Source organism: Rhea pennata, chromosome 6 (assembly GCF_028389875.1).
Source record: "Rhea pennata isolate bPtePen1 chromosome 6, bPtePen1.pri, whole genome shotgun sequence".
Taxonomy (NCBI): Eukaryota; Metazoa; Chordata; class Aves; order Rheiformes; family Rheidae; genus Rhea; species Rhea pennata.
This window is the reverse complement of record NC_084668.1, coordinates 23,852,796-23,871,387: the sequence shown is the minus strand read 5'-3', so window position 1 is coordinate 23,871,387 and position 18,592 is coordinate 23,852,796. Positions and strand designations below refer to the sequence as shown.

The window sequence follows — 18,592 nt, the reverse complement described above, 5'->3', positions numbered from 1 at the left end:
TTGATGGTGTATTAGATGTGTAAATTAAAGCCATGTGGCTCTGAATCCATGTAGCAAATGGAGGATAAGGGAGAGGGAAGAGAAGACATACCTCAAGGGATGACTCAGATCCCAAATGGACTGGCTAGGTTTGAGGTTTAAGTCTTAGATGTTAGGTGGGAATTACACCCTTCTCTCATATCTAGACAGTAGTCTTGATCTGTAGAGGAACAATACTTCTGAGTGCCACTTCAGATACATAACTCTAAAACCACATTCTTAAAATCAGTGCTAAACTTATGGCTTACCTTTTAAATATCTTGTATTCCTCTGAGAAATTAGGTACTATCAGATTAAAAGTCTTGATAGATGAAGATCTCTCCTGCTGCAACCGTTGCATTCTGCATGGTAATTGAGAAATGTGGTTTCCGATTTGCTATAAAAACACTTAAATCCTAATTGGTTTGAAGACTCACTTGAGGTGTTGACTTGAGTCATATCCCTTTACTCAGTGACGATGGCAGCAAGAAAGGGCAGCAGGAAAGACTTCTTAGCAGGCTTTGTTAAGGCACGATGCCAGACTGTCACAGCTGCAAAGCATCCAGACAGAATCTGGCTCATGTCCAGTCAGTTTAGAGTACATATGAAGTGTACATGCAGTTGCCTGTGTGAGACCGTGTAGAGTAAATACAGTTAGTTACTCATTCCCACTAGTCTTATGGTTTTCATCCTATGAACTCATGATCTTCCACTGGCTTTGGACTTCACAATCCACTAAAGAATTCTGTTACCAGTTAGGTAAAGTGCTTAGAATTAGGCATATTACACCATCTAAGTAAAATAAACTGACCAGGAGTTGAACCTTGGTTTCCTTCAATCTGGGCTAAAACACTGACCTGCTGTTTTCTTTTAAGCACCTTTGAATGATTGGCTTTGGAATCTTAAAATTATTCTAAAAGAATTTTGATGTCATTTCCTGTAATGCGTGTCACATTTACATACCGTCTCATGCAAAGTTACAAAGTATTTATGCTCATTATTGCAGAAGGGAGGAATACAGTATACTTTGCAGGAAGTTTAAGGATGAAATAATAAAAAATATTCTGATTACCGAAATATATTCTCAACTACAGAAATATTTTGTTATAATAAGCATAAACTGAGCACGTTTTACGGTTACATGGAATAGGACAGGCAATTAAAGGTACAGGATAGCAAAAGCCTGTGGAGATTTTTTTCGATTTTTCAACAGTATGATGGGGAAGAGGCATGGATGTTCTTTGCCTTTATTGCCAAAAACCCCAGCACTATAATTGCTGGATGGCTTGAGCTATCAAACAAGAGGAGCTGGAAAAGAAGTGTCTAGAACCGAATCATTGGATGATGGTGGAACAGAAGGAGGAAAACAATAAATTTCTCCCTTGGAGTCAAGAGGGCTGGGTGTTTTGGGCTGATAGACAAATGCTCATCAGACCGCTACAGATGCGCTGCATTTTGTATGGTAGAATTTGCCTTAGCCTTGCTATCTGCAGAACCTTGGAAAATAGAAAAGGGGGAATCTAAAGATGTTTTGCTAAATTCTTTGAGATTGGCTGAATGTTCAAAATGTGTGAACACTAAGGTGTTTGTAGGTGGCATAATGTGAAGGTAAATGCTTGACATTAGAGTTAATTTTGCTTTTTAATTTTTGAAGAGAGGCAGGAGAAGGATGTGAACCTGTCAATGTAGATGTAGCAAAAGTTACCAGAAATTGATGTTTCATTTAAAGTAGAAGATGTAAGAAATGGACAAGTCTGAAAAAAGTCTGTCTTGGTCCAAAGTAGTGATCTTTTCTTGGGACATTTGAAAAAGTTTGAGTTAAAAGTATTCTTGTCAAGACTAATAATGAAGGAAGAGCTTAAAGTGTCAGGTATGTTGGATGTCATAGTATTGTTTGCATTAAATTTATAAGCAATTTGGGAAGAACAGAGAAGTGAACTTTCAGTCAGGCTATGGATTGAGAAGTGGCAACAAAAAAAGAATTGACAGAGATGAGTAGAATCTCAGTCACCATATCCATAGGCTCTTATGATTTTACTGCTACGACACCAGGGGCTCAGAAGCCTCCTATACTCTCTACTTCTGCTGCCATTGAATTTATTCTGAAGTAAAAACCTACATTGTTGTGAAAAATAATTAATATGTAAAAGTGATAGTTTGTTCTTCCAAGATAGACCAAAATGATGAACAAAGCAGTATGAGAATGGATCCTATTCTAAATTGAGAATTAAATTCTTAGAAACATTTTCTAGTACTTAACTGGATTTTATCTCCTTACTTTCTGATCTGTCTAGAGCATATTAGGAAAATAATTAGATTGGAAATCCATTTAGATACTGTCAGTTTTTTAGAGTGCATGCTCAGAAATGCCTGCTCTAAGTCCTAGCTCCCTAAAGTGTGTGTGCATTTTACACTGAACCCTCATTAGATGTAAAACAGAATTGTTTTGGCAGTAGGGATGAGAATCTAGGTTTCATAGTTGCTTGGCAAATCCTTTAGCCTCTAGACAGTTACACTGAAGTTGAGCACTCTAAGGAAATAAAATTGCCTTGGGGAGACTCTTGAGAACTATAGAGTCAGTCAGAGGATGGAGTGCCGAAAACTGATTTCAGAATCCACATAGGCTGTTTTAAGTTAATATTGCTGATGAATAAAGTAGCCTGATGCTTGGCTGCATATTACAATGTCCTCCCTTGTACCAGCATTTGCCATTCATATGACTGTTGTCAGCCAGATCTGTTCCCTGGAGTGTCTGGCATAAATCAGTCATGAAGCCCTACACTGGCCAGACTGATCTTTTTCTCTGGGTCTTCAGAGGCACTTACCTCTCTGGTGATTTTATAAAAGCTCTCTCTCTAGACCTTCAGTTTTCTTCTGCTGAATCAGTCACCTACCATTTCTTTAAGGCAGCATCTTAAAGTAGGCATCAAGTTTAGGAGTTTGGATTATACTCTGTGAGAACTGTGTGTTCATTTTGATGAATTTTATTTCTGAAATCCCAGGGAGTTAATTTAAATGTCAGCAAGATTAACTGTTTCACTGCTGGTTTTTTTTAGTGGAAATACTCAGGCTAGTATGCTTATCCTTACCCAAACTGCTTTTCAGGTTTTCCCAAGATGCCGTAAGTCCCATCTGTTCTCTTCCCAGTTGCCAAAACCTCCAGTTTCTCTTTTGGCAGTTGTAGTCATGTGTGTTTTTCTTTGCCAAAACTGTCTTTGGCATAGTAAAAACTGAAATTGAAGTCTCTGTATTTTAAATTTCTTCCAATTTCAAAGTTCTATGAGCTGCTGCAATGACTATATTTCCAACTTCATATATGTTAAAGATTACACTTCTATCATTTAAATTTAACTTGCCATTTTAGTTTGCTGCAGATATCATTACAGAATTTAGTTCCAGCTTCTTATAGAGTATATTGGGCTCTGATCTTCTTTGAAACAAAAATGGGAAGCTGCTCAGACTCATTTGCAGATATAATGGTATATGTAAGCCCATTTCTACATATGGCCAGTATTTAGGAGGAATGTATTAGAATGATAAACTTTTTTTTTTTTTCTTTTTTTTTTTTTTAATAGAGGCTCCAACTTGGGAAAAAAGAAGCAACATATTTGTCACATACCAGGGTGTGGCAAAGTGTATGGGAAAACTTCACATTTGAGAGCTCATCTCCGCTGGCATTCTGGAGAGCGTCCATTTGTTTGTACTTGGATGTTCTGTGGGAAAAGGTTCACCCGCAGTGATGAGCTTCAGCGACACCGAAGAACACATACAGGTTTTCAGTCTTTGATTCTGGTGCCTTTAACTGAAAGAGTGTCATGGGGGAGACTTTTAAGAGGAAAACTTTTTTTTTTTTTAATTGGATTGCATTTAATTAATATGAATTTTCTAAAATCAGCTAGTACTTAGAGCTATCTATGCATTTTAGCTTCTTTAGTAGATCTGAGGAAGAAAAACAGCAACACATTATTTTGGTTCAGAACTGGCATTTAAGCTAATATTTAACATAGGTTAATATTTGATTTACTTTGATTTCGATTCAACAATGTTTTATCTGTTTGAATCAGAGTAGAACTGCTGTTCCAGCTTAAAACTTTTTTCTTGTTTTTTAAATAGGAAAGTAAAGGACTAGATGTCCAAGGGATTAGTAATTCACAAATCAAGAAAGAGTATGCGATGGTGCATTGTTTCATATCATCTAGTTTCATGTTTAGACTGCTCATTAGAGATACAGGGGCCCCAGGTTATTTTTGTTGTCTAATAGGAAGAATAGAAATGAAACTAGTGCTTCCACCTTGCCAAGGAGTGGTTGATTTTTACATCTTTTGTCCATATTAGAAAAAAATGCCTATGAACTGAACCCATATTCTTATGATAGAATATTCAAACTATGTAGTTTAGAGGATGCTTACCTTTAAATTTGGACTACTTGAAAAACCTAATGACAATAGATACACAAATAATTTAAATAATAATAATAATTTGTTGTCTAATATGTAACATTGCTTAGAAAAATGTCTTTGAAATGCCTCTGAAAAATATTTCTCCTGTGCTTGATGGTCTGTTTTTGTTAGACGTGTTGGATGGGTATATCCAAGCTAGGATATTACAGTCTGGATGGATGGACATCCAGATGGATAAAAACTGTTGAATGACCTTCTGAATACTCAAAGGGTAGTGATTAATGGGGCCTAGTGTACTAGGATGCTGGTAAAAAGTGTAGTACTGCAGGGATCTATCCTGGGATTTGTTCTGTTTAACATCTTTATCAATGACCTGGAGAAGGCAACAGAATGTACTTTGTCAGGTTTATAGATGATACCAAATTGGACTGACCATTCTGTACAGTTGAGGGTAAGGCTGCCCTTTAAAGGACCCAGACAGGCCGAAGGAATGGGCTACAGGAACCAGATGAAATGCAACAAAGATAAATGCAACATCCTGCATCTGGGAAGGAATAACCCCTTACAGCAGTGCAGGCTGGGGACTAACTGTTTGGGAAGCATCTCTGCTGAAAAGGAGCTGGGAGTCTTAATAGACAGCAAGTTGAACATGAGCCAGCAGCAAACATGGCCTAGGCTGTATCAAGAGAAGCACGGTAGATTTAGGGAAAGCGATTACACTTTCTTCTCAGCACTGGTTAGACTGCTTCTGAAATACTGCATCTAGTTTTCAGCCCCTAGTATAAGGAAGACATTGATACACGGGGATGAGTTCAGAAAGGGCCACCAAGATGGTCAGGGGACTGGAGCATTTGCCTTTTAGGGCAGGCTGAAGGAAATGGGCTTATGCAGCCTGGCAAAGAGAAGAGTAAGGGGGAGATCTAATAGTGGCCTTCCAATACCTACAAAGCAGTCATTAAGAAGACAGAGCCAAACTTTTCAGTGGTGCATGTTGGGAAGATGAGAGACAAGGAGCATAAATTGAAACAAGAATTTAGGAATGGTTATACAGAAAAACTTTTTTACCACAGTAGCTGCCAGCTTTGGGAACAGGTTGTCCTGAGAGGTTGTGCAGTTTCCATCTTCAGGGTTTTTGAAGACCAGAGTAGATAAAGTCCTAAGCAATCTAATCAACCTCTGACTTTCTGAGGAACTTTAAGTAGGTGACCCCTCTTTGAGCAGGAGGACAGTATAGAGACCTTCAGAGGTCCTTTCTGGCCTGAATTATCTTGTGATCCTGTGTTTTTTCTGTCTTCAGGTGTGATTCTGAAGGAGCTCATGTACTCCTCCCTGTCTATGATTCTGTAGGGTTTGTTCTCCTCTTAAATGTTACTTATTGCAGGGAAACGTAGAGGCAGCAAACCAGCAACCTGAGGTTGTTAAATAGTGATGTTGTTTAGTTTGTCTAAAAGATCTTCCAAAACTCACCAAGAGACAGAAAAATAAATTAATTCTTTTAAAGGATTTGTTATGAATACCTAGCAAATTGAAAAATAATTCAAGTTCATAGTGTCAGGTTGTTGGTTTTTTTTTTCCCCAGTATAGATGGTATTAGAATTATGACTCTTACAAGTAGTAAGTTATCTCTTTTTTTTTTGATGTACGTGTGTTTTTTTGAAGGTTCTTGAACACATTTTTTCCTTCTATCCTATGTGACAGGTGAGAAGAAATTTGTCTGTCCAGAGTGTTCAAAACGCTTTATGAGAAGCGACCATCTTGCCAAACATATTAAAACACATCAGAATAAAAAAGGTATTCACTCGAGCAGTACAGTGCTGGCATCAGTAGAAGCAACACCTGATGATACTTTGATTACTGCAGGAGGAACAACACTTATCCTTGCAAATATTCAACAAGGTTCTGTTTCAGGAATAGGAACTGTTAATACATCTGGCACCAGCAATCAAGATATTCTTACCAACACTGAAATACCTTTACAGCTTGTCACAGTTTCGGGAAACGAGACAATGGAGTAAATATTACACAAGATACCTATTAATTGTGGTTATTTTTATACAGTAGTGAGAAAAATATTGTTCCTAAGTTCTTAGATATCTTTTTATTGATGTGCAAAAATTTTTGGATTGACAGTAACTTGGTTATACATGACACTGAAATGCCTTACTTTGTATGATATTCCATAGTATATTAAAATGGTAAAATTGCATGGGTTTTGTAGGTACTTTTGGAATCTAGAAGAGATGAGATTTTACCAAGTTATATTAAAAAAAATGAATTTAACGATGGAAATGGTAGTCTAACCAAATGCATCAATCCTGTGTGGTTTAGTGTAAAAATGAGAACATGTTGGTATTTATCTATTGTAAGATAAAAGAAGTTGATGGGTGAAAAGAAATCATGTTATGATAAAAGAAATTTTGTAATTTTCTTGATGACTGGAATTTTTATTATGCATAACTGACAAATCAAGTTTCCAAGCAAATGTTACATAGTGTAGGCTTTACTTAGCTCATCAACTTGTCATTTTGAAGCTAATTATTTTAATTAGGTTAACTATGTACAATATTTTAAGCATTACTCTTGTAAGATTTTGAAAACTACATTTTAACATGGAACTCTAGGGATAGTCACCTTCTAAATCCTATTGAAAAGCCATGTTTAAGATTTAATTTGCCAAAATGATGTCTTGTTAATATTCTTTCAATAACCAAGGTGGGCAATATAACCAATGTTTAAAAAGTTTAAAATGTTTAAAAAAAAATATGTATAGGTTGAGGCATTTGGGTGGTAAGGCAAATGTTATAGTGAAGTATATCCCTTCTCTTGAACATTGGAGGACCAAAAATAAGGTGTATTGCGTCTCAGCATTGATTTTTATCAAATAGTTTTTCCAAAAACATCTGTCTGCCAGGGCCTTAAAAGCCATCATGTAAATTACCAGTAAAATATAGCATATGCAAATACAACAGAAAACTCACTTCCATATTGACAGTACTCCCAAACATATGGATATAGTCATAGTGAACTAGGGGTTTTATGAGGTTTTTATTTGTTTGTTGTTTAGTTTTTGGTTAGTCAATCTGCATTTAAATATCAGCCATCTTTCCTTTTTGCTTCTTCCCTTAAAAATTGTATGTATCCAGTACATTTAACTGATAAACATATATGTTTTTTATTATGCTGAATTTTCTTTTTATTTTTTAATTACTGTTTATATTTTCAATTATAGAAAAATGTACAAAATGAAGTTACATAGCCAGTCTGTAAGTGCTATACCATTTTCCAAAAATGTACAACAATAATTACTGCAGTTCACCTATTTACAAATATTTGGAAATCTGTTCATTTGTTATTCTTAAAACCACCTCAAATTTAAAGGCTACCTTATTGTACGTTTAAAGTGTATTATAACAGTGTGGTAGTTAATAAAACACTATTTTTTTTCTTTTGACTTGAGTTTACTGTATTTTTTTTTGTTAATTAATAGGATGTAATTTGATAATACATTTTAATAACCTCACATATTTTTCTTCTTATGTTTTAGGAGGTGGGAAATAAGCAGTGTCTCTTCTGCTTTTGGGTGAGTCTCAGCAGATAGGGAGGAAGAGGTGGTATATTACTATCTCCACAAGATACTTGTGCGTGCACACACATGCATGTACTAATAGTATGGTGGTGTGATGTTAATTGTCCAGGGTATGAAAAAAACATAGGCTCTGTGCTATAGAATATGAAAATAAAAACGCATTTAAGTCCCTGATATTGATGTAATATCGATGGGCTTGATAGAGAAATATGTCTAAAGAGGATAATGACTTTTTGCTTAAAGGGCAGGAAGAAATAGTAAGTGCAAGAGAAACAGAATCTGTGAGCTTGGAAGATGTGACTGGGAAGAGTAAGATGAAAGTTTTAGGTGGTGTAAGAAAGACTACTAAGAATGTGACATTAAGGACAGTAATGGTTGTATATAGTGCTGTAATGAAAGTGAGAATTCTGTATTTGTGATAAAGAAGCCTAAAGTCTTGGAGCATGGAATGGCCAGGGGACAGACCAGGATAATTTAGGATAAACCAGGTAGAGTTCAGCCTAGAGAAGAAAGAGATAGAACAGGTGATGAAGAGTATGTGTTTTCTGCATTCACATTTGATTTGGGAGAAAAAGTGATTTAGAGCAACAAGGAAAAGTGAGTTAATCAGCTTAATATTATATTTATTAAAATGAGAGAGTGAAATCATTTGGGAAAGCACACTTGAGAGAGAAGAAAATTCTGCTTCGGCTTGCACCAGTCCATGGATATTATCAATATTTTAATATTCTTTGATTCTTCCTCCTTTAGACAGGTACGTAGGCTTGGTTTCCAGTAACTATTTTAGCTCTCAGAGCGTGTTGGTGTGAACTACTTCAATTTTTAATACTTCGCATTCTGTGTCTCATCTCTCCAGCCATTTGTGCATTATTTTAAAGGGCAAGGAAGAGAGTTACCTTCCTGATGAAACTGCTCTTCAATACAAAAGTTTTATAGAATGACACTTTCACCAGTGTGCATCTGTGGCTGAAAGTGTGTTTTGGTGCTAAGGGTTTCGCACCTTGTTGTTGAAGACAAAGTTGCTTAGTATCTCAGATCCTTAATGCTTAGTGGTTAGTTTAATTAATGTTTAGGTGAGACTTTTTTTTTTTTAATTTGTTGCTAGGAAGTTCTGGAAGAAAGTAACTCTGAAAATCTGTGTAAAATAAGATGGAAAGTGTACAGTCTAAGAGCCCTCTGTCTAATGGTTCACAGCCATAGTGTTTGTATTATTTGAGAACACACTGCTGCGTGTGTTCACGTGGTGCATGGTAGTGATTTTTGAAAGATTTCTGCTCGGCTCTAAGGCAAAGATTCACTAGCCCTAGTAAAAGATCTTCAGTATGTTCTAGGTTTGTTGCTACCTCATGGCTTGCTTTTGTGTTCTTACCAGCAGTGCATATGATATACCAAGACAAAATTGTGCAGACTTACAGAAGGCTTTCCAGGTTTATCTGTGAATCACAGATTATCAAAGGTTCCTGAAGATGCTTGCTGGCCTGTTTCTTGTTTCTTAGTGGGGCAATCTGTAGTGTTTAATGTACTTATTTTGACATGAGGCTTCTTAGAATGGTGACCCTTAGGTCATTGGATGATTTGTATCTCTGTGATTTAATTGCAGTCTGGTGTAATCACTAATTAAGAAGATCTTAAAACTGGTTCTGCAAGAGAGCGTGAGCTTAAAACAACCAGTTTTAACAGTCATGGTACTTATCTTCTGTAAGTACAAGGCCTATACATAAATTTACTATAATCTAAGCATTACTGGGCTCATTCTTGAATGAACTAATGGTTTTGATCCTTGCAAATTACGAACTACTGACTCTAGCAGAGAAAAACAGATTCTGATCATTGATACTTGCCAGTTCAAGGAGGCAACATGATTGTGAAAAGAATGTAATAATCTTTGAAACACCTGTGAAGAGCAGGATTTCTGGTTTGAGTATTTCAGATTTTCCTCAGGGGAAGGGAAAGAGCTGGGCAGAGCTCTTCCAGCTTGTCTGAACAAGAAATGCCAGGTTTTGGCCTGAGGCATTTTGAGAAGCTGGAATCAGAAAGATAAGCCATTCCAATGGCTTCAGGAAAGCCCTGATATCTTCTGTAACAGTTGTTCAGGATATCAGGAATGAGGAAATGGAACTAATAGTCACCTGTCGGGTGGTTCTTAACTTCTGTAAGTAAAGAACTAATGAGCAGATGGCTGTCCTCCAGCATAAACATCACCAGGAGAAGCGCAGAGCCTGCACTCTAGAACAGGGCAGAAGAGTCTTAATAGCTGACTTGGATCTTATCTGGCAGTTGATTTTTTTTTTTTCCACGAGAAGGCCACCTCCATGTGATGCACCAGAGTTGTTCATTATTACTTTTGTATATTCTGGAACATCTTCCCTATAATCCATGTCTGTAGGATGTCTGCTAGTGTCTTGGTGAGATGTTTAGGTATTGCAGACAGTCTGAAGAATTGCTGCAAATGGGATCAGCAGTTTATCACAAGAACCTGTGACCACACTTCTCTCCTTCCTGGCAATGAAAAAAGTGGTCTGCAGGAGCCATCTGCCTGACTAATCCAGATATGTTGATCATTTCCATTTTTGGAGATGTCCAAGAGGCCACATGGGGGAGGGGGGGAAAAAAGGTGAAAAGCTCTTCAGTGTGCTTGATTTTGGTTTTTGCAGCAGGCTAAAAATTCAGATTCTCTCTCTGATTTGAACCTTGTTTGCATAATGGCTCAGCATTTGTGCTTGGAAAATAAATGTTTAAAAAAGTGTGTATATAATTTTTAGGTACACAATGCATTATCTATTGTATTATATATAACATTTACATGCATTTTTCTCTCTGTATATATGTGTGGAGGGGTTATATGTTATTTTAAGATTTTTAATTTTCATCTAGAAGCCAGAACTGTTCATACTCATGAGGACCACTGTTTGTTTCATTGGTAAGTCTCCTTTATCTCTCACAGCTATTGACAACTACAGACTATATAATAAATCCCATAGTTTGGTGGGCATTAGGACCATAAATTGCTTTGCAATGAAAGTGCAAAGTTTATATGTTTTGAAATTAATGGAGGTACAAAACAGTCTGCAAAGTGATAATATACAACTTTCCTTCCCTAAACACCCTTCAGAGAAAGACCCTATTAGCATAGTCCTTGATGTTTCTACTAGAAAGGAATAGCGTCCACTTTCCGCACCAGTGAGTATGCTGGTTTGCATCACAAAGTTTCTTCTGTGCTTAGATGCTTTAGTTTGTGAAAGACTAAATTAACAGGAAACATTTTGAGTTTGAAAGCTTGAAAGCAAGCAAAGAAAAGCTGTTTCTGACTCAGACCAAAAAGAGAGTCTATGCAATTCCAGAGCTCACTTTTGCCTCTTGAAGCTGGTTGAGCACCTGTCTGGGCAAGTTGGTGCACATTCTCAAGCCCTATTAGTGTTAAGCTGGTAGAATAATGCTCTGAAAAATATTTGCAAGGAAATAGCTTTCTCTGCCCTGTTATGCTGTCTTTAGTTGAAAGGACCACTTGTGTAGATTTTGGACTCAACATGAGATGGATACTCCTGGGAAAAAGGTTCCAAAGCCAGATTCAGAGCTTTTTGTTGTATGTGCTTGGCTTTCCTTTTTGCTCTGAAGAGACTGACATCAGCTCAAATCATGAGAATGCTAGTGGCATGTTTATAGACAGCAAGATTTGCTTCTCTGTCTTAAAGTGTTTTTGTATATTTCTCAAAAACTAATTGAAGAACAATAATTTGCAAGGATTATATGCTGCTAGGTCACTGGAGCAAGTGATTTTCAAGCAACAGTGATTAACTGCCAACTGGCATCATAAAACTCAACCCACCTGTTTGAGGAAAGATCTTTCAAGTACAGACATCTTGGACCATGAGGAAAGAAGAATCATCAGAGAAATGACTGAGCTGGGATACTCTGTCCAGTGTATTTCTGACAGCTTGGTTCCCAGTGTGGACAAAGTACAAGTGTAGATTTTGGTTATCCAAAGTGGTCTTTCACATATTCTAAGCCTCCCACTCACCTACCCACTAAGCCAACTACCCATATACCTTCCTAGGTGCTCTATTCTGTTTATAGAAATTACTCCCCTTTATAGGATATTCCCATAATTTTATTCATAGTTTTTGGACAGAAAACAGAAATGGCTATTTCATCAGATGCCTCCTAATTAGATTTTTTTCTTCCATCAGGTTGTGGTTTGATGTGACAGATAAACACTTATCAGAATCATAGCCCAATTCTTTTTGCTGCAAGCAACCACTGCTGCTGTGCTAAGAAGTGACACTATCGTAGAAGTTTGTAGGAAAGATCACTGGAGCTCTGTGCATGTGTTCACCCCTCATTGCTCCGTGCTGGAGACATTGTGATAATGTTTTTGATAGGACTGATCTACATTTACTCCTCAATTCCTGATACCTATCCTCTCTGTCTAGGCCACTGCATGAGTTATTACCAATATGTAGAGAAGATTGGTGAAGACAAAAAAAATACTACTACTTCTGGTTGCTGTGGGTTTTTGTGTATTTTGTGTGCCATTCCTCTTCCCTGCTGCTAGACTCTCATTCCAGTACTATGAAAGGTGCTGATGGAAGGTTTACTGGGGAGAACTATGAAGGTAAGTAACAATTACTGCTATGAGTAGCTCGGCCACAACCTGCTCAGGGCTCTTCTGCCAGTACTTCCCCTTCTCTGAGCTCCTACAGTTTCCTGTCACGTTCTTTGTGTCATTAGTTTGGAGCACAGGCTGATTTGGCGTGGCCTGTATCTCTTACTCTGTAAGCCTAGGATCCTTTTGGTACCTTTGCTACAGCCTTAAATCAACAAACATTTAATGTTCAAGTGTGGCTGGAGCAAATATAGGCGTGTATTGCAGCACTACACTGTATTCTTCAAGAGCAGTACGGAGGATTAGGTAAGAAAAGCTGAGATAAGTGACCTGGTAACCCACCAGCCTTTTAAGACCTGGCACTATACAAATGGTTAATAAAAGGTTGCCCTTGTGGAACTGCTTACAATCTGGTAGGAAGATCTGTGAATAAAAGAATGAAGTGGGGATGGCGGGACAGAGGTAGAAGCAGATGCGTTGGACAAGTGGCTTGAAGCAGGGCTGCAGAAGGCTGCGAAGGAGCAACAGCAGTAACTAATGCAATTCATGAGGACTAGCCTGTGGCTTCCCCTACCAAAACCTTTGAGTCCAGGTTCCTGCCAAGCATGAGTAGAATTGCGGCGGGTGCAGATGCAGGAAAGGGGGTGAGAAGGCTAAATTTCTGTGATACATAAAGCTTTTCTGCATTCAGGATGCTTTTGTAGCAGTCTTTACTTCCTTTTGATTCCCTGTGACTTTGTGCTTCTCTTACTTCCTTGGTAAGTCTTCTGCTAGGCCACCCGCTCCATTAGACAATACTGCAGAGCGAGTAAGAGAGCACATGCTAGGCTGAAGTTTGCCATATGAAGTTCGCATTATTGGTTTAGGACTAATAAAGCTCTTATCTGGCAGTATGCATTATTGTAGACAATTTATGAGGCAGCAAAAAAGATAAACATTCAAAATTGAACTGTGGACTGTTGCTTGAGAGATATCTTAGCTGAATCCCATCATTTCCTTTTAAATAGAGGAATACCAATGTTTAGGAGCTGGACTGAAAATTTACCAGAGAAGTTTTGTTCTGTGAAAAATAGAGCTTTTTTGCCTCTTTATCTCCACGTGTCCTTTGCGTGTTGGCTTTATTTATTGCCCGAAAAAGCTGTCTGAGTAACCGACTCCTGCGGGGTGACACGGGGCTGCGGCGCCGCGCCAGGTGCCTCACGCGGGGCAGAGCAGGCGCAAGGCGGCGCCGGTTCCGGCCGGTCCGGGCCGGTCCGGTCCGGGCCTGGCCTGCGGGCAGCGCCAGGGCGCGGTGGGGCAGCTGGGAGCAGGGGGGCGCTTCGTCCCCGGACTGCCTCCCTCCTCCTCATCGGTCTGCCTGGGCTGTGGGGTGGGCTATTTCCACGCGCACACGGAGTCCGGCTTTAGTTTTAAGCGGTGTTTGGTCAGCGTTTAGGCCTGGGGGTGAAAAGCGAAGGATCGCCTAAGTTTTGAAGCTGTGTGATATCCAGGCCAATGCTGTTCATTCTTGGCTTAAACCCCAGGAAAAATTACGACAACTGATCTGTCCATAATTTGGTCCGTGACTCTTTATGCCAAGGCAGTTGTCTGAGATAGGAGTAGTTAACTATGGTGCTGCAAAGTAATTTTTCCATGTGGGGTCATAGATGTTTTTACTGAATATGATGTGTTCGAAATACATAGTTATTTAACCACTTGAAATATTTCTGTAGGAGTTATTCTTTTCTGTAAATAAACATCTTTTAAAACTATATCAATACGTATAGTCATTCTGGGTCTCCTATTGCATTCCCTTAAAAAACAGAATCAATGCTCCCCCCTTCAATATTCACCTGAAGGGTTAGAATATCACCATTTTCAGTTGTGCTAAATACATAATTGGACATCTAAAAAAGCCTAATTACTCATCTGAGATTCAGAGTGAGGGATGTGTTTCTGAGCTTTCCTTGAGATCTTAAGAGTTCTTAGAGAAAGGAATAGCTATGAGAATTATTTCAAAGGCAGAAGGACTGGAGGATCTGGCTTCTTTTACAGGTTTTCCTCTTGGTTTATGATACAAAACGTTAACAAATGGGAATGCAGAGCAATCATAGCTGAATTCTGACTGCCGGAGCAGGGTAACGGAGATGAATCGACATGTCCACCTCCAAGCTTTAATCCTCTCACGACCCTTGTCAGCCTCACTTCAAGAGGCCTCTTCCACAGTGCTCTCTCTTTCTTAGAAGTCTCTTGGTTCCTCTGCCTCTTGGAGCAAGAACAAGAGATGTTTCCTGCCTCTCACCTGTGTTGCTTGTGGTAGGCAGAAAGCATTGGGGTAGAAGTGGTCAAAACTTTCTCTAAGAGGGGCAGTGTGAAAAACAAAATGCAGACCCCACTCTTGAATGCTGAATACACAAAAGGGGGACAGAGAGTTAATTGTGGCCTGATATCCCTGTAAAGGGCCTTCGCAGAGGAGCTAAGTGTGAATGTGTCTTCTGCAGTCATGACTTAGGTTTTTATACTGTGTGTAAGATTGTATTGTCATATATATATAACTTCATATAACAAAGCTTATGCAATTAAAAAAAAATTCTTTTTATAAAAATTAAATGTACAAATTCAGAAATAATTTATTGATTAAATTAATATACAAATACTACACTTTAGTTCAAAATGGCAAGGCTCACATCTACATTTATGACTAGTAAGGGATTGCCGCAGTAATACTCACTTCAATGTTGCACTACAAAAAAAATCACTAAAGAGAATTATTTATTATTTTGAGCAAGGGCTGTAAATTTTGTCCCAATGTTCATAGCTTTTTTTTTTCATAGTTTAGAAACAAGCTAATTTTGAAATTCTGTTGCAGATAGTGTAAAAAGGGACTGCAGATTTCAGGATCAGATCATGTAAGTAGCTGCAAAAGCTTACAACAACAACAAAAATAAAGTTATGCACATTTAAAAAAAATGGTATGTACAGTATCAACAGTTTGCAACCTGAATACTTAGACTGGTGTGCATGCATAATATGATTTGTTTTTCAAGAGCATTGTTTAGTACATATGAATGAGCCCTGCAATTTAAAATGAAATTTCTCTTTGAGTATTCTTGAACCTGCACTTAATTTAAGGAACACCTGAAATAGCTGTAACTGGGAAAAAACAAACAAACAAACAAACAAAAAAAAAAACAAAAAAAAAAAAAAAACAAAAACACAGACACCAGAACTTTTCTGCTCTTTGCTTGTTTAGTTTGTATATCTGTCAGCATAGCTTGTGATCTGTCAATTTAGTGTGTGTAGAAGATTTGTGCACAACAGAAAATAGTTTCATAATCCCAAGATTTCAAAAAGAGGCTGAAGTACAGATACTGTATCAGATGTTTATTGGATAACGTGTGACTTAATTGTTTATAAAAGGGATCTTTTGAGATCTTCAGCTAAATGTAAACTTACTAAGGCAAAGAAATATTATTGCTGCTTATCTTAGGTGATTATTTCTTGGAATATGAAAATCTTGTGTGTTCTGAAGCAGGCAAAGGTAGCACAAGGCTCCAAGACTTGTTAAAAGCAAGTGACTGAGCTAGGAAAACATTCTCTCCTCTTTCTCATCAGCCAGGTGAGCATAAATACTTGCGTGAAACTGTTTAATTATTTACTTTCATGTTTTTCTCTCTCTTTATTTCAAGAAAGACTGCAGAAAGTACTCTGAACACCTCTCCAGTTATTTGTTTTTTATTATAAAGAATCCTGTCCCCCTAAATGTTCAGTGAATGCAGAATTTCATTTAAGAAATTAATTAGAGACAACTGCTTTAGTAGGAAGCATCTACCACATTTGGGTCAGAAGCACACTTGTTCCTTCATCTTTCAGTCCTTCTTAATATTTTATTTCTCTATCCTCTCCCTCTTATTTTCTCTCTTCTTCCTTTTATCTCTCTGAAGTCCTTTCCTCTGCCCTCTGTTCCAGTAATAGAAGGTACAAAGCACACTGTTTTAGCTTTCTGTGCAAATTTTAGTTTGGAGACATAAATTGTATACTAATTTATTGACTTTTGCTAGACTCCTCCTGATACAGTTTCTGCTATTATTATCCAGGAATTGACCAAATACTGAAAGAGTTGTTTGTTCCATTTTTAAAGGCTCTTGAACACTGGAATATGACATGACCATGAGAGCATATTTGAGAATGTCATGGTTCAAAATCTGTGCCTTGCACTACTGAAAACCAGTGAGAGGTCAGAATTTATCTCAGGTGAAGTTTGGTCCTCAGAGTACTCAGGCATGTGAAATTGCTATTTATTTAAATATTGTGGTCATTTATGAAAAGACAGAGGGCTTTGGCTGCCACAAACTTTACTATTAGAATTTGAGACCTTCTCTTCCCATCCTAACACCCACCCCCCGAGAAAAAAAGAGCTACAAAAGCTGCATAGAGAAGTAGAGGTGTACTGGCTACAAAGACAGCCCAGTGAAGCAAACTGAGCTACCAGCTTAAAATATGCTAGTTACTGTCAAAGAATGGGACTATTTCTGAAATCCTGAAAGCGTACTTAGAGGTATGGCAGGCAAATAATAGATTCAGTACTGTTCATGGAAAGAATATGTTGCTGAAATGGAGGTTCCTGTACCCCTACAGAAGAGAATGAAAGCAAAACTCAGAACACAACGGTTGCACAATGTGCCATGGTAACAAAACTCTTGATTCAATTTAAAGGAAATAATTTAAGAATCCTACTCTTTCCTGATAGACAGGAAGAAGGGGGAAAAGCTCCAAGATATCCTAAAGGATTATTAAGAAAGAAAGAAAAAAAGTTGAAAGACAAAGTACTTTTCTGTACCCCTTGAATAGGAGTTGCCATTTTTCACAGTGTCTCTGTTGGATTCAATTACATTCTGACTTCCTTATACTAGATTTGGCCTTGTTGGAAAGATGTTAAGTAGCGTGGTCTGCCCACATACCTATTTTTGAGATTATATTCAGTTAGACTGGACTAGAGACAAAGTGCAAAAGTCTTCTGACTAAACCATTTGTTAGGACAGTAGCAGAATAGACTTTCAAAGAAGAGGTGGAGCTACCTGGTAAATTGTGATTCTTCAGAAAACACTGCTGGTGGGATGCTTATAAAAATATAACGAGGGAGAAATGTAGCAGCTTTGTCTCTGGTAGAGAGTAGGGAAAGGAAGCTGATGGAAACAAATTACTAGATGAAATTAAAAAAAAAATATTTGGCAAAGCAGCAGAGGAACACAGATACTAAAAGAACCCTCAAGCAGCTTACTATCCTTAGAGGCCAATTAAACCTGAATCAGTCAGGAAAGACAAAAAGAGCCATCCTCAGGCTAATGAAAATTTGTATCAGGCAAGACAAAGTCCTGAGATTAGTGGCGTATGAGGTGTAGAATGCTAAGAGAAACAAGATAGCTTGACTGTTAGTGATAGCAGGGTGATACTTACGTTTAAAACAAAATATATTTGTAAGGCCTTTGAAGATTTTCTATGTCCGTCTGTATATGAACAAAAAAATCAGCTCCATCTGACAAAATAATATATATAATGAAGCAAATATGCCCCAGCTTCCAGGTGCCCAAATCACCATGCCCAAGTCATCTGACTAAGAAGAAATTAGAAAAAATCTCTGGAAAAATACCTGTTAGCCCACAGAGCAGGTCTCTGAGTGCTTCTATATCCCGTACTCAGAAATTTGTGATATTAATCGCTACTCTTAAAGACCAAACACCTTCTGCTTTGGGAAGCTGGTATGTTGCTTTTCGTGAGCTTGCTAAAGTACCTCTGTTAAGCTCAGTCGCAGTATAATATATTAGAAGGCTATAATCATCACAATAAGCCTAGCTTATAGTAAGAGCACCGGTTGCTCAGATTGGTAGATAGATATAGATGACATTATGCCTCTTGCCCGGTGTCCCCATACTCTGGACCTCCTGCAGCCATTTTAAGAATCTGGCAACTAAAGGCTATTTTACTAGCATACCAATTCCCATAAGA

At 37.9% G+C, this 18,592-nt stretch overlaps 1 protein-coding gene across 2 annotated transcripts in view; it reads left to right on the top strand.

Annotated features, from left to right (window-relative positions):
• The window catches only part of SP3 (Sp3 transcription factor), a 35,845-nt gene extending 27,999 nt beyond the window's left edge, over positions 1–7,846 (top strand). For both annotated transcript variants that reach the window (XM_062578946.1, XM_062578945.1), the window contains 2 exons: positions 3,594–3,790; positions 6,117–7,846. In XM_062578946.1, coding sequence (XP_062434930.1) covers positions 3,594–3,790; positions 6,117–6,433 — 514 coding nt within the window. In that variant the 3' untranslated portion in view covers positions 6,434–7,846. The remainder of the gene's footprint in view (positions 1–3,593; positions 3,791–6,116) is intronic.
• The last annotated feature ends 10,746 nt before the right edge of the window (positions 7,847–18,592 follow it).